The 13,604-nt window shown below is 42.4% G+C and overlaps 1 protein-coding gene and 1 long non-coding RNA gene across 2 annotated transcripts; both read left to right on the top strand.

The window, feature by feature from the left end:
* The first annotated feature begins 5,372 nt into the window (after nt 1–5,372).
* LOC116255581 (uncharacterized) lies at nt 5,373–5,959 on the top strand. The gene is made up of 3 exons (XR_004172899.2): nt 5,373–5,512; nt 5,581–5,754; nt 5,871–5,959. It is a non-coding gene; the product is annotated as an uncharacterized LOC116255581 (long non-coding RNA).
* A 2,612-nt stretch (nt 5,960–8,571) lies between these two features.
* LOC116255935 (EIN3-binding F-box protein 1-like) lies at nt 8,572–12,878 on the top strand. Its single transcript, XM_031632027.2, has 2 exons — nt 8,572–9,206; nt 9,979–12,878. The coding sequence occupies exons 1-2, from the start codon at nt 9,182–9,184 to the stop codon at nt 11,979–11,981; spliced, it is 2,028 nt and encodes a 675-aa protein (XP_031487887.1). The 5' UTR covers nt 8,572–9,181; the 3' UTR covers nt 11,982–12,878.
* Nucleotides 12,879–13,604: the final 726 nt, after the last annotated feature.

Below are 13,604 nucleotides of genomic sequence, written 5' to 3'. Positions count from 1 at the left end.
ATTTGTGCGAAAAATATCCCATCTCCTCAGTTTCATGCGAAAGAATTAACTCTCATTCTAGATGTGACTAAGATGTTTTTGGAAAAAAGATAGTCAACATAGTAGATGTTACTTTGTACGAAAAAATGCGTACCATTGTATATATAAAGATAAGTTCAAATTGCTGCTGACATCATACTAAGAAAGAGAACTCAGAGGGCCAGTTTCATCTTCATCACGTATTATATATCACAGATGAATTTTACTAAGATAACGAAGAAAAAGTTTTTGCTGGTGGATCACCTCATGAAATGTTGTGATTAACAATGGCGCGCGGTTCGGATCGATTCACTAATATGAGGAGACGCATGCTCACTGCTCAGTCTGGATTGTGGGAGTCTACAACATAGTTGCATGAAACTTATACGTAGAGTTGAATCTAACTATTCCAAAAGCACGTTTGGAAAACTGAAATTGATGCTCCCCTTAAAGAGTGAGAAGCTTGGGGAAACTCGTTCCAACTTCTTAGCAAAATTCTGAAGCTTGTTGGTCTCTTCCGCTTCCTGTATTACTTGTGATATCCATTTCATATCTTGGGAACTCTCGTATGGACCATTAAGATATCCATTAACTCATAAAGATATATGACCAATTCCACATCGATCCGGCCTATAATTAACAAATGCGAATCCATTTGGAGTTTTAATATTGATGTTACAAGAGGTGATAATGCAGATTAGTGGCAGTTGGTGTATGAAGCATGTAACAATGTATTGTATCCAGATGCATAAGTTGTTAAAGCAAGAGATAAGAATCAACAATATAACAGAAAATCCATGATCTATCATGGCAGGATAGATTCATATAATGCTAACTTCTACTGTTCTACATAAGATGCACTGTGGACGCCAGATGGTGCTCACGGGGTATGTCGCATTGATAGTTTGTAAACCAACAAAACCTTTGGCAAGAATTTGCCGTGAAATGGATAAAATCTTCTAATATTTTGCTCCTTTGAATAGGTGTGGACATGCAAGAACTTTGGCAGTAGTGGAGCCACATGTGGGCTGGTACAGACAGTTTGCCTACACCAACCCTTCAATGTTTCCTTATTTTCATATTAACAGCTTCAAATATTTGCTCCGTTATATGTATGTATGAGCACCTTTCGGATATAAAAATCTGTGAATGAGTGCTTCTCCATAAAAAAAACATTCACATAGTGTTTCTGCTGCCAAACTACCTTTAAAAGTTGCGGCAGTAATTCAGGTACACATGATTCCATCTCCAAGTAAGGATATATGGGCTCCTACTAAGGCATCCCCAAGGCTCGTCACCTAATTGGATATGATCTAATGATCTTGTTCGGATACAGATTTGGTTGTGTGAAACCAAATCGGATCGGATTAGCATAAGAGCTGATTTTTACTTGTAACAGGAACTAGTCGGGTTTTCAAATTTGGGTTTAGAGTCAAACACAAACTGTTTAGGAAACCAGGATCCAATTACCACATATTGCACTACATTTTCTTGATCAAACCCAGATAAACGAGTTCAGAATGGGTCCGATGTCTCGTTAAATGACCCGTTGACATGTAGTCATGAAACCCGCGTTGATCATATATAATGAAAAGAAGAAAGGTAAGAAGACATGCACATTTCTGCAAGCAGTGCAAGTGAACTATTTTTTTTGTGTCTAACCTTTTGGCAATTGTCATCAAAAGAGAGGCCCCTATCAGCAAAAGGAAAAGGTGAGGCCCGTGGATACGATTAACCAAAAACATATTGTAGCTTAAATGAAAATTGGCCTTTACCTTTAGGTAGCTAATGATGAGGGTGGTCCTCGTCGTAGGATCCAAGGTGTTTTTGGACCCGAGATTTGATCCAGATCAGGCGTGATCATATTTGTCTGCGAATTCTGCACTGTACCAAATTTAAACTAAAGTGAAAGGAATATGTGCTGCTGCCACTGGCCCACAGCAGCTTTTGTTTTGTTTTTTTTTTAAATCGAAAAAAAAATTATCTCTTGGCCTCCAACCAATGCCAGCTGAAAAGGATGTACAAAAAAATAAATAAACACCGTAGATTGACCTTTTTCTTGCCACTGCAATCAATTTTATACCAATAAAATTATGTTCACTCTCATCTGCGAACTTTAAATATAGAAAATATAAGACATGTTAAAGACTTATATACCATCTTGCATAAAAGAATACTCCCCAAAATGACATTATGTTCCATTCGAACTTTCTAGGTGGTAACTTAATGGCTTGATCTTGGGCATGCATTTTTCTTTTAGGAGAGTTCATGGATATGTATGAAGCTGAGGCGCCTGTCTCTTTCCCTGGTTCAAAGTTGCACTGGTTTATGCAGTGGATCGATAGTCACGTGAATTAACTTAAGATGCCACATTTTTGTATTTTCATAGGCAGTTATTTTGTGATGCATTCTAACCATGTGATGTCATTTGGGAAAGTTTGGATCTTGTTATCAATTGTTATTATCAAGAATGACAAAGCCAGGACTTCGAGGTTATGAAATCCTGAAAATTAGAAGAACGAGCGTAGTTCATATCTTTGGAGAATCTGCTAAACCACGTCTTTAACGTGATTTTCTTACAAATCAATGCATTTGATTCAACTATATAATGGACCAATGGCCATTATTTTTGCATTGTGATATATATTTATATTTATATTTATTTGTTTATTTATCTATCCTGCTTTTACAAGTTCAAGCTGCGTGGCTGCCTCGCCGTTTGAGCATTCCAATCGGATGCTTACGTGCCACGTATACAAATTGTGGGACCCACCGGTAGCGAGAGTCTTCGGCATTGTCCTCTCGGCATCTGCTTTTCAGCGAGTGGGTCCCACACGGCGGACACATGGCGACCTCCAGGGCGGTTGCGTGACCACCTGAAGCGATTGACAGGGATGGTGGGTCCCACATTCACGAAGGCTCGAGTACATGATAGTGGACGCCCAGCAAAACGGGGACGAGCGTCATGGTCACGCTCACTCTTTTAAGAACTCGAGGCTTTTCAGGACAAGAATTTTGTTTTTCAAAAGTGGTTCCTAGTATTTGTATTATACATTTTGTTATACTTTGGTTATATATATAATATATACATGAGAAACTTATATACAATCAACATCAAGTATGGGTTCCTGAAAGCTCCAAAAGCGATAAGGTGGTGCACTTGAGGTGCATAGATAGAGAGGCAAAATCTCACCTTCTTCCGTCTTCTTTTCCATAGTTCATGGCTGCTTAAGATGTAAGTGGTAGGATCACTATTCAATTTGAATGTCACGTCATTCTTACCACCATAGAATAATAATTGTCAAGATTCGAACTGACGATCGCAGGGTCATGCACCACGGCAGGCCCTGTTTTTGCAACCAATGCTGTCAAAATCAGTTCATCAAATCTAACTGATGGTAAACTTATTCGATTCTATGAACGATTTTAAGGGTTTCTGATTGTTAACTTTTAATTTCTGGAAGTTTTTAAATTATCTTAACATTTTATCTGAATATGATTCATAGCTCGCAGTACAAATCTTGTGCAACCCCGTGAACATGACCGCATCAAGTAAGGGAGAGACTCGCGTGTTCACTCCACAACCGCACGTTTCCTGCGAACTTTCTTCCACGTACTGTTCCTAACAATCGATGCTTTTTTAGTGTTTACAGCTCAACTTGCTCTCTTTTCAAGCATAGTTTTTCTATAAAAACGAAACGACAGGAATAGTTTTAAGAAATTATTCGTCTCCCCGGGTTTTAAGGATGCTTCCAGTTTAAAATTAAAATAAAATCAAACCCGTCGAGAGAGAGAGAGGGAGGGAGGTATCATTCTACGGATGCCTAAAGTTAAAAAAATATATATCAGAGAGAGAGAGAGAGGTGTCTTTGATTAAGGCATAGTTAGAAGTAAAATATGATCTTAAAGATATCGTCCAAACTTTGTGTTATGTGGACGATGATGATGTGGGGAAGAGAAAGATGAACATGTGCACGTGTCTGAAAAAGAAGGTATATGTAACACATAAGGTCAAGATTAACTTGAGAATCTGCTCTTGAGAAAAGGACTGTAACATACGAAAGGGACTCGACAGGAAAGAAAGAAATCAATTCTCCCTCCCTCTGATCTCTCTCATTCTTCGCGTCTTTCCTTCTGCACACGAGAACAGAAAGAGAAAACTGTTAAGAAGATCTCGGGCAACGCAACGTGACCTGTTGTTCGGCAAGAAGCGGTGCGACAAGAACGGAAGGCAGAGAGAAAGGAGGGAAAGGCCTTCAATGGCGGAAGGTGACGGCTCAATAAATCGAGGGTTCATTGCATCTCGCGCATGCCCCCGGAATTTCCATTGTACGTCTCACATGAAAGAGAGAGGGAGAGAGAGACGGCAATTATTTCACGATGGGGGCCTCCCCGCATTCATCGCAAGAAAATACAGTCAGATTTTTCAAGCGGGGAGCTAATAAATGTGGAGGTCTTGCCAGATCGTTTTCTTGGTTGATGTTGAAATTCTAAACTCGTGACTGAAGTACATGTGCTTTTTATATACATATTATTATAGCTATTTACTTATTCATTAAATGAATTTAATTATCAAAAATTATGAATAAATAAACAAACAAGTATGTGTGCGTGCATGCGTGAGCATATATATATATATATATATAATAAAAAAAGAGAAAGGGGGTACGAGGATAGATGATTAAGTACTTGCAAAGTAACACGCTTTTACAGCTGCACATGCATGCACCCGCACCAATCCAATTTTTTTAAACCAACAAATAATTTAAAGATTTGGAACAGGACAACGTGCCCGGTTTTCTCCCACGGTTTTCAGAAACCGCTTTTGCCAAGACCAAGAACCTTAACTTCCTTCCAAAGTCTTTTCCCATCATTAGTTTACAAACATATGGGAATATAAATATCTTGCCAATACAATAAACACGTACAGCATATTGCTCGTATAATATTATTCATTCACATCATCACAAGTGAAATATGTCTTTTTTTCTTTTGTTTTCAAGTTCTAAAATAGCCCGTCGAATCAACATAAGAAGGAAATATTATTTTATGTATAAAAAAAATCATCAGATATTTCTTGTATTTCCTGGTCGTAGTATTAAAATATTATATGTATACGGACATGGTTATGTGGGTTCGAAATATTTGTGGTGGGGCCACCTTGGCGATCGCGCGTGATGACACGAAAAAGGAGGAGGACGCAGAACCCGACCCTTCCGGCCCTCGGAGCGGCCCTCCCTTCACCCTCCAAAAAAAGAACAGCTCATGGTGGTCACTGGGCCCCACGTGGGGACCACTCTCCTTTTTGGCATCTCACCCAGGCGGGGACCACGCAAAAGAAAGAGAGACAAGGACGACGGAGAGGGAGGAGGTGGGCCCACCACAATCTTCCCCTGGGGACCCCTTTTCCCATGTGAATGTTTGCCGGGTGGACTCGAAATCTTCCGCAAATCTTCCCGTGACGATGCCACCGAATATTAATTACCCGGAAAAGGTGAGTGGGGCAGCGATTTTTTTCTCCACTCCTTTCTTTTCATTCTCCTCCTCTTTTTTTTTTTCCAGGGATCCCGAGCTTCCCTGTTCGACCAAACCAACCGCCTCTCATAAATGGGAAACTTCTCTCATCCCTTCAAATCGAAAGAAAATTTTCCCCACCGCTGCCTGATCAGCCTCGCGGCAGAGACCTTCAATGAATCCGCTGTTTTAATGCAGTTCAGAATGAGAAGGAGATCAAATGTATATAAGATATATATTAGAATCTAAATTTTCTGTTTTAATATTCAAAATTAGTTTGTCTTCGAGCTTTTACTTTGTCCGTGCCCGTTTTAATTTATTTGTATAATGTAATGCAGGATTAAATGATTGAAGTTCACCTTTCATATCGAATGCAAGCACCATGGGGACAGACGATGATGGCATATCATGTATGATTGTCCAGGACCACAATTAGTGCTCCTTCTTGCATATTATGTGTGTGAACACAACTCTTTGTGAATTATGAAATCCATTATTTTATGTCGTGGTATATGATATCTTTTCGATGAAAACTAGAACATGCATGGTTTTTATGGCTTTGCATGACGTTGTAACGTTTACACTGTTTATATGGCTCTTCGTGTTTGCCTGCTTCGGTTATCGTATCAGATATATGAGATCTGATAACTTAGATCCCAGAGTCTCAAATCCAAGAAGCAAGGATCTCGGATCCCTTGTTTGAAATATGTGTAGATTACAAGAGAATGTGTATCAGCGCATCTTTGCTTCACGAATTGTTTATACACCCCTCCCTCTCCCTCGAACTAGAGATCTAAGGGATTTGCCAGATCACGTCAAATTCATGGCTCTAAATCTGCAGGTAAACATACGAGCACGCTGCCTCGATCTCAAATCCAGGGAATTAATTAAAATGCCCCGTAAACCACGTATTCAAGCCTAGTTCCTGGGCAGTACATAATCGACATATATAAAAGCTATATTAGTTAGCTTCCTAGATAATATAGAAACACCCCGAGTTCCAATTATTGGTGTGTGTCTTCAGTATTACGTTTGCAATAGTAATATTTATTTTTAACCGCAAAGACTACTTCACAAGTCTGTTCTTTAGGCATCCAGCGTCTTGTCGACCATGCCAACCAGGCATATTCTGGGTATAGTGGAGCTCTCGACATTTTTTACTTGAAAACTATAGACAAATACTTTAACCGGTGGATGGAGCTGTTGATGGCTGCTAATTATTTAAATCTTTCTACTTTTTACCACAATTAGCAAGCTTGGAGTTGGATACGGAAGACCGCACTCTCAATTGAGCCTGAAATATGACCGACTTCTAATTTAAGTTGGTGGTACTTGTGGGGATTGAAGACATACATATGTCCCACATTCATCTAGATTGTGCCAGATTCCTGCAAGTACAGTGGCTGGTAGCTTGTTCATTCAAGATGCATGAACCCTATGCTTGATAATTATTCCATGTACATGAATACAGAGCATCTTGATAATACACCAAGAAAGTCAGTGGTTAAGCACATGAACATGGCTGTTTACAAGTCTTAGTCACACTGGCATCAACAGGATTGCACCAGTGACCCATCAAAAGATTGTCGGGTCCCTGCAGATGTCGTAGACGTTCACACAGATCTGTCTATCTCGAATGGTAGTCAAAATGATCTTCGATCGATATTTCAGAAGATTAAAAAATTAATGCCATGTGAAGGGAGGGAAAGGAAAAGCAAGGCTGACCCAAAATGCCATGGACTGCGAAGTTGTTTTCTTGGACCAAATTATGAAAAAAAAGTTTGGCAGGTTGATCTCAAGAATCAAATTGGTCCCATGAGCAGATGTGCAACTGTTTGAAAGCCATTTAAGCTGATGAAGAGGCGGAGAAGATGAGCATGCTGGAGTGGCCATACTGGTGTCAATTTTTCATGTTTCAGTAAGGACCTCCTTTGGTGCCCCACATCACCAATTTTGAGGGCAGAACTTCATGCTAAGGAGACCTCCCAAAGGATAGAGTAGGGCCTCTAGGTTGCAGAATCACATTTAATTGCTGTGACTTGGAAACAGTCAAACATTAACTGCTACTCAAATGTCGATGAAGGTATGACTGGTTAGTTGTGCCCTTGTCTGATTATTGCCTCTTGACGGCTAGTATCCAACTTGGAACCAGCAGAGCGAGTTGAAACGTTTGAAATCAACTTAAGTACACCAGAGGCATTATACTGCAACAATCTACTAAATCAAAGCATCCCACTGCTATTCAAAGGATTAGATGGTTGATGGTAGTGAAGAAAACGAGCTCACAAAGTCAGAAGACCTAAGAAACAAGTATGAAGAGGAAAGCTAACTGGTTTTGCATCAGAGTAACCGTAAACAAATGAGGAGAGAGAACCGGATAAAACCTTTCACGGGAATGCACCAGCATGAATTGCAGGTGATGTTATCCCTGTGTTGTCTTTTCCCAGCGTCAAACACTACTGGGACCCGCTCATTTATCGGTCAAGCCTGTAAAGAGTGCAGAACGGCTATGTATGGATCATTGGATCTCATGCACGCTCTGTGGAGCACACCGGGTAACCAGAGTTTCACCCTATTAATGTATCAGCACCACTGCTTGGGCACATGAATGATCTTAATTGGTGAACTTGGTATCAACTGAGCGATGTGTAATAATACTTCTTTTCGTTTACTGAAAGAGCAATCAGAGGGGAAAGGGAGACGTCGAATAAAAAGAATAGCGTGGACCATTTACTTCGTGCAAGAATCAAAAGACATTCCAACGCCTGAAAGCGTGTACGTGGTGCAAGAAGAGAGAAAGCTTTGAATTCGATTCCTTCTTTCCTCTCGCTCTCTCTTTTCACTGCCACAGGTGCTGTATTATTGGGATGGCGGTCAAGAAGGGAAAGGGAAGTGAAAGGCGAGGAATTAAGGGGGAACGTGGCGGCCGAAGGGAGGCGCAAGGAGAGACGTGTGACATGTGAGCAGGAAAATGTTGGGCAGGGGAGAGAGAGAGAGAGGTGTAAATTGAGGAAGAGGGTCTCGTCTTTTAGTTCAGATCCGGGAAAGAGGGAAGGGAAAGGAGGCTGAGGGGTGTTGGAGTTATCGAAGAATAGAAGAAGATTCGTTGAACTGGGGCGGTGTTTGAGATGGTGGGGGCTCGTTAACATAAAAAGAGAGAGAGAGAGAGAGAGAAAGAGAGAGTGGGTCTAGAATATACATCAAACAGATAATCATCTACAGTATTTAGAGTGGGGTTGTTGGGGAGGGACTGGAAGAAAGAAGGGTTGAGGGAAAGGGAGGAAACCAGAAAAGATCAAATAGTAAATCTGTTGTACGTACTTGAGCCCAGATCTGGTTTCTTCCTATATTCTCTCCCTCTCCCCTTTTTAATTCAAGTTTAGGCGTGGGGGTCGGGTCGAGATGCGGCAAAGGCCCATGAGCCTCGAGCCATACTTCTGATCTCTCTCTCTCTCTCGCTCTCTCTCTTTCCCTCCCTCCCCTTCCGGGTGAGGTCTGTAATGCAGTCGGTGCTCCGGGAGGGCTTGTTGCAAGAGGCGTTTGTGAACCTTCTTCTGCTGCTTGTTTCTGTTGTCTGCGGCGGTGTTTGCAGGGTGGTTGAGAGGTTGGTGGTGGTGTCAGGCTTGCAGAAGAAGTTCACAACGTCGCTATGCCTACTCTTGTTAAGTATAGCGGTATGACATCTGTTCCTCCGAGTCCTCTTTTTTTTCCTCCTCTTCTGTTTTTGTTTTGTTTCCACTTTATTCTTTTCTTGGTCGGTTCTCTCCCGTCTGTTGTTTCTTCTTCTGAAGAAGGTCTCGTTGTGGCTGTTTCTTATTTTTGCATGAATGGTTGCGCTTTCTCCTTTTGTTTTTTTTGTTTTTCTTTCTTAAGCCTTTCTTTGCTGGGTCAAAACGCCTCGGAAAGCACAGGATAACGCATTATCTCGGTTTGCTGCTGTTTCTTTGATTTCCTTCAAAGGATATGTTTCATTTCATGCGTTTCTTAAGATAACGCATTATCTCGGTTTGCTGCTGTTTCTTTGATTTCCTTCAAAGGATATGTTTCATTTCATGCGTTTCTTCTTTTACTTGAAGTTGGCGATATGAATTTGTTTTTTCTCCGTTTTCCCCTTCTCTTCTACCAACCTTTTCGAGATTTTTTTTTAAATTCCTTTTAATGTTATTCTGAATACCCCATGCAACTCCAAGAGTAGGTGGAAATTTCTACGTTTCTTTATCTTTTTGCCAACATTAACAGTTTAGAGAAGATTATCTTATAATTCTCCGTAGAAGGTGTTTGGGGAACTTGAACATCTTTCTCTTAGTTGGGAACATGTTATCTTTAATCTTGATAAGGTTGAATCCACCTCGTTTAGCTTCCTTCGTGTCTTCCTGTTTCAATGATATCTTTTATGTTTTATGGGACAAACTGCTTATTCTGTTTTTGGATTTTGTTTCACTACAGGAGATGAGAGCATCTGCGCCAGCAGCCCTTTCCAGCCGAACTTCTTTGATTCAGGCCTCATGTTTTCTTCCCCTCGTGTTGATGTCTACTGCCCGCAGCGTAAACGCGCTCGGATCAGTGCCCCTTTCGTCCTTAGAGAGCAAGAGCAACTACCTGTGAAGATCGTCCCTTCCATCGACATCCTGCCGGATGAGTGCCTCTTTGAGATCTTTTCGCGGGTGGCGGGCATCCGTGACCGGAGCGCCTGCGCCTGCGTCTCCAAGCGATGGCTCACGCTCCAGAGCAGCATCCGCAGGTCTGAGATCGTTTCACTGCCTCGCAACTGCAGTCCTGTAAACCCTACAAAGGAGACCCCTGCAACCAACAAGGATGCCGGCTTTCCAAAGGAGACTCTCGAGAAAGAATCGCCTGAAACTATCGAGGTTGATGGTGATGATGCAGAGGAGGTAATTGGGAGCGATGATGGATATCTTTCGCGCTCCTTGGAAGGCAAGAAAGCCACTGACATTAGACTTGCTGCCATCTCCATTGGTACTGCGAATCTCGGCGGTCTAGGTAAGCTTCTGATTCGTGGTAGCAATGCAACTCGCGGCGTTACGGATGTTGGTCTCACTGCCATCGCACGAGGATGCCCCGGGATCAAGGTTCTCTCTATCTGGAACGTGTCCGCCATTACCGACAAATCACTTTGTGAGATCTCTGAAGGGTGCCATCAATTAGAGAAGCTTGATATTTCTCATTGCCCAGGTATCACAGACAAAGGGCTGCTCGCGATTGCAGAGAGATGCCGGAACTTGTCATCCTTGACCTTGGAGTCTTGTCCGCTTGTTGGGAACAGTTGTCTGCAAGCTTTTGGCCGGTCTTGTGTTAACCTTCAGTCCATCAGTATCAAGGATTGCCCACTTGTGGGTGATCAAGGTGTGGCTGGTCTGGTTGCCTTGGCAGCCAACCTTGCAAAGATCAAGCTCCAGGGAGTGAACGTTTCGGATGTTTCGCTTGCAGTAATCGGTCACTATGGTAAATCAGTGACTGAATTGTCCTTCAGGGGGCTCCAGAATGCGGGTGAGCGTGGGTTCTGGGCTCTTGGCAATGCCCGCGGTTTAAGAAAGCTGAAGACTCTCACTGTGTCTTCCTGCAAAGGGATTACAGATGTGGGTCTTGAAGCTGTTGGAGTTGGCTGTCCTCTGTTGAAAAACCTTTCCCTCCGAAGGTGCTGTTTTCTGTCTGATAATGGGTTGAGAGCATTTGCTAGAGTGGCGCAGGTGCTTGAGAATTTGCAGTTGGAAGAATGCAACCGGATCACTCAGATTGGTATCTTGACTTCTTTTGCTCACTGCAAAGCGAAGTTGAAGACCCTCAGCCTGATCAAGTGCATGGGAATCAAGGATCAGAACGTGTGTCTGAACCCGCTGCCTTTTTGCAACTCACTGCGCACATTGACAATCCAAGGTTGCGCTGGTTTTGGAGACCAGGGCCTCGCCGCAGTGGGGAAGATTTGCCCTCGCTTGCAGCAGGTGGCTTTCAGCGGACTCACTGGCATTACTGACATGGGTTTTTTCTCTTTCATTGAGAGTTGTGAAGGTGAGCTGGTGAAGGTGAATCTCAACGGGTGCGAAAACCTCACAGATAATGCTGTTACCCGTCTGGTGATGCATCATGGTGGGAGCCTGCAGGTCCTGAACCTTGGTGGCTGCAGAAGGGTGACCGATGTAAGCTTGAAGGCCCTTCTGATGAACTGCCCTCTCCTGCAAGACCTGGACATGTCGAGGTGCTCGATCACTGATCGTGGTATTGTTTCCCTGCGTTCGAGCACAAAGGAGCTGCCAGATCTTCTGATCCTATCGCTCTCTGGCTGCTCACAGGTATCTGATATTAGCTTGCCAGTGTTGGGAAACCTGAGTGGTTCCCTAGTGGGCTTGAACCTGCAGCACTGTAACGCGATCAGCAACACAGCAGTTGGATGGCTTGGGGAGAGGATGTGGAGGTGTGACATCCTCTCTTGATCTGGAGAAATGGATGAGAAACGGGAAACGTGAGGTGATGGGAAACAAGCATCTGGTTCAGTGACTTTTTACTGGTTCCTCTTGCAGATTTCTCATGCCTCCTTCACCACCTTAGTTATTTTGGGTTTTTGCTGTTTTTGGGCTCATTTATTTGGTGTCTGCTTCAATGGGCCTTTTGCGATGGAGTGGTATTAGTAGTAGTGGTACTAGTAGTAGACTAAGAAGAAGAAGAAGGTAGCGGAAGAAAAGGAGAAAGAGAAGCCTGGTTGTTTCCTGAGAGCACTCTGTTCCACTGTTTTTTACGGGTGCCTTCCTTTCACTGAAGAAGGGCAGCCCGTTTCACTCCTTGGCACCGACGTTGAGTTGATGCTTTGGGCAGACGACAGAGTTTCTTGTTTATAGAATCACCAAGTTTTTCATTTCTTGTTTAGATTCACCAAAGTTTTTCATTTCCTTGTGAAGGATTACTCTCTTTCCTTTTTTTAACAGGGACTTTGGTTTTGCACTCAGTTGGCACCATGATGGCGCTGCTGGTGTTTCGGCCATGCCTCTCATTTTCTTGGTAGTGGTTGGTCTTTCCTGTCCGTTCTGTCTAGGGTCTGTTTTATGCAGTCGGGTATTTTGCTTGTTTCTCATGGTGGCTGTGTTCCCCATGCTGGGTCAAGTTTAGTTGGTATCTGATGCAGTGTGCAGCTTTTCTGGTGGCTATATCCCTTTTGGTTCTCTTGCCAGAGAGAGGCGTTGATGTTGGCAGTAATTTCTTTTCGCTCTGCCATGACACCCAGTAATGGTGTTTTTGTGTTTTTTTCATCAAGGCCAAAGCTCTGGTTTTTTCCCTGGCTGTTGTAAAGGCTGTACGCTGACCATGATATTATCAATGCAGTTGCTTTTATTGTATGCATCTCTCTCTCTCTCTCTCTCTATATATATATATATATATATATATATATATATATATAAGATTAACAATATTACTATTAGGATGACTCAGTATGCAACTCGTATTTTTCATGAATGGAGGATTCATTAGTGTGTTTTTGAGTTCCTTCGATGATTGGATATTGGAATCGGATCTCATGTTATGGCAAATTATGATTATATCTGTTGGACAATTCAAACAACTCTCTCTTTCTCTTTATATATATTATATATACAGGCCTTTGAGAACGTGATTTGCAAGCTTCGATCAAATTAAAGTAGAGAAAATGGACGTATGATGATCCCTCCAGCCTGATGACCTTTCAAAGCCCATTCGCATCCATAATTTCTTATACATATGAAAGGTGTAATATTTTAGAATAAGATTCCATTTCGTGGGGATTCTCTAGGAGATTATTCTAATGCCGAGATAAGATCTAGTCTTCGGATTCTGGCTCCCATCTTCAGTCCAACCTCCCCGAGATAACAGTAGGCTGTAGGTCCAGATGTGCTGCTGTATCGTCCTCATCCTCGTGCTGAAAGTTAAAAGACTCACAGACAACTCTGCGCCGCGACATGTGTGGATAGCATCTCTGTAGGCAAGCTAGCAGAGAGATCACAGTCACCATGGGAGTGCACGTCTCCACGGAATAGCAGAAACTTTTTTTATTGCCAACCATATCTTTGGAGATATTCAGTTATTGA

Source organism: Nymphaea colorata, chromosome 6 (assembly GCF_008831285.2).
Source record: "Nymphaea colorata isolate Beijing-Zhang1983 chromosome 6, ASM883128v2, whole genome shotgun sequence".
In the NCBI taxonomy this organism is placed as follows: domain Eukaryota; kingdom Viridiplantae; phylum Streptophyta; class Magnoliopsida; order Nymphaeales; family Nymphaeaceae; genus Nymphaea; species Nymphaea colorata.
Note: the sequence above shows the minus strand (reverse complement) of the source record. Positions and strands in the feature narration are given on the sequence as shown.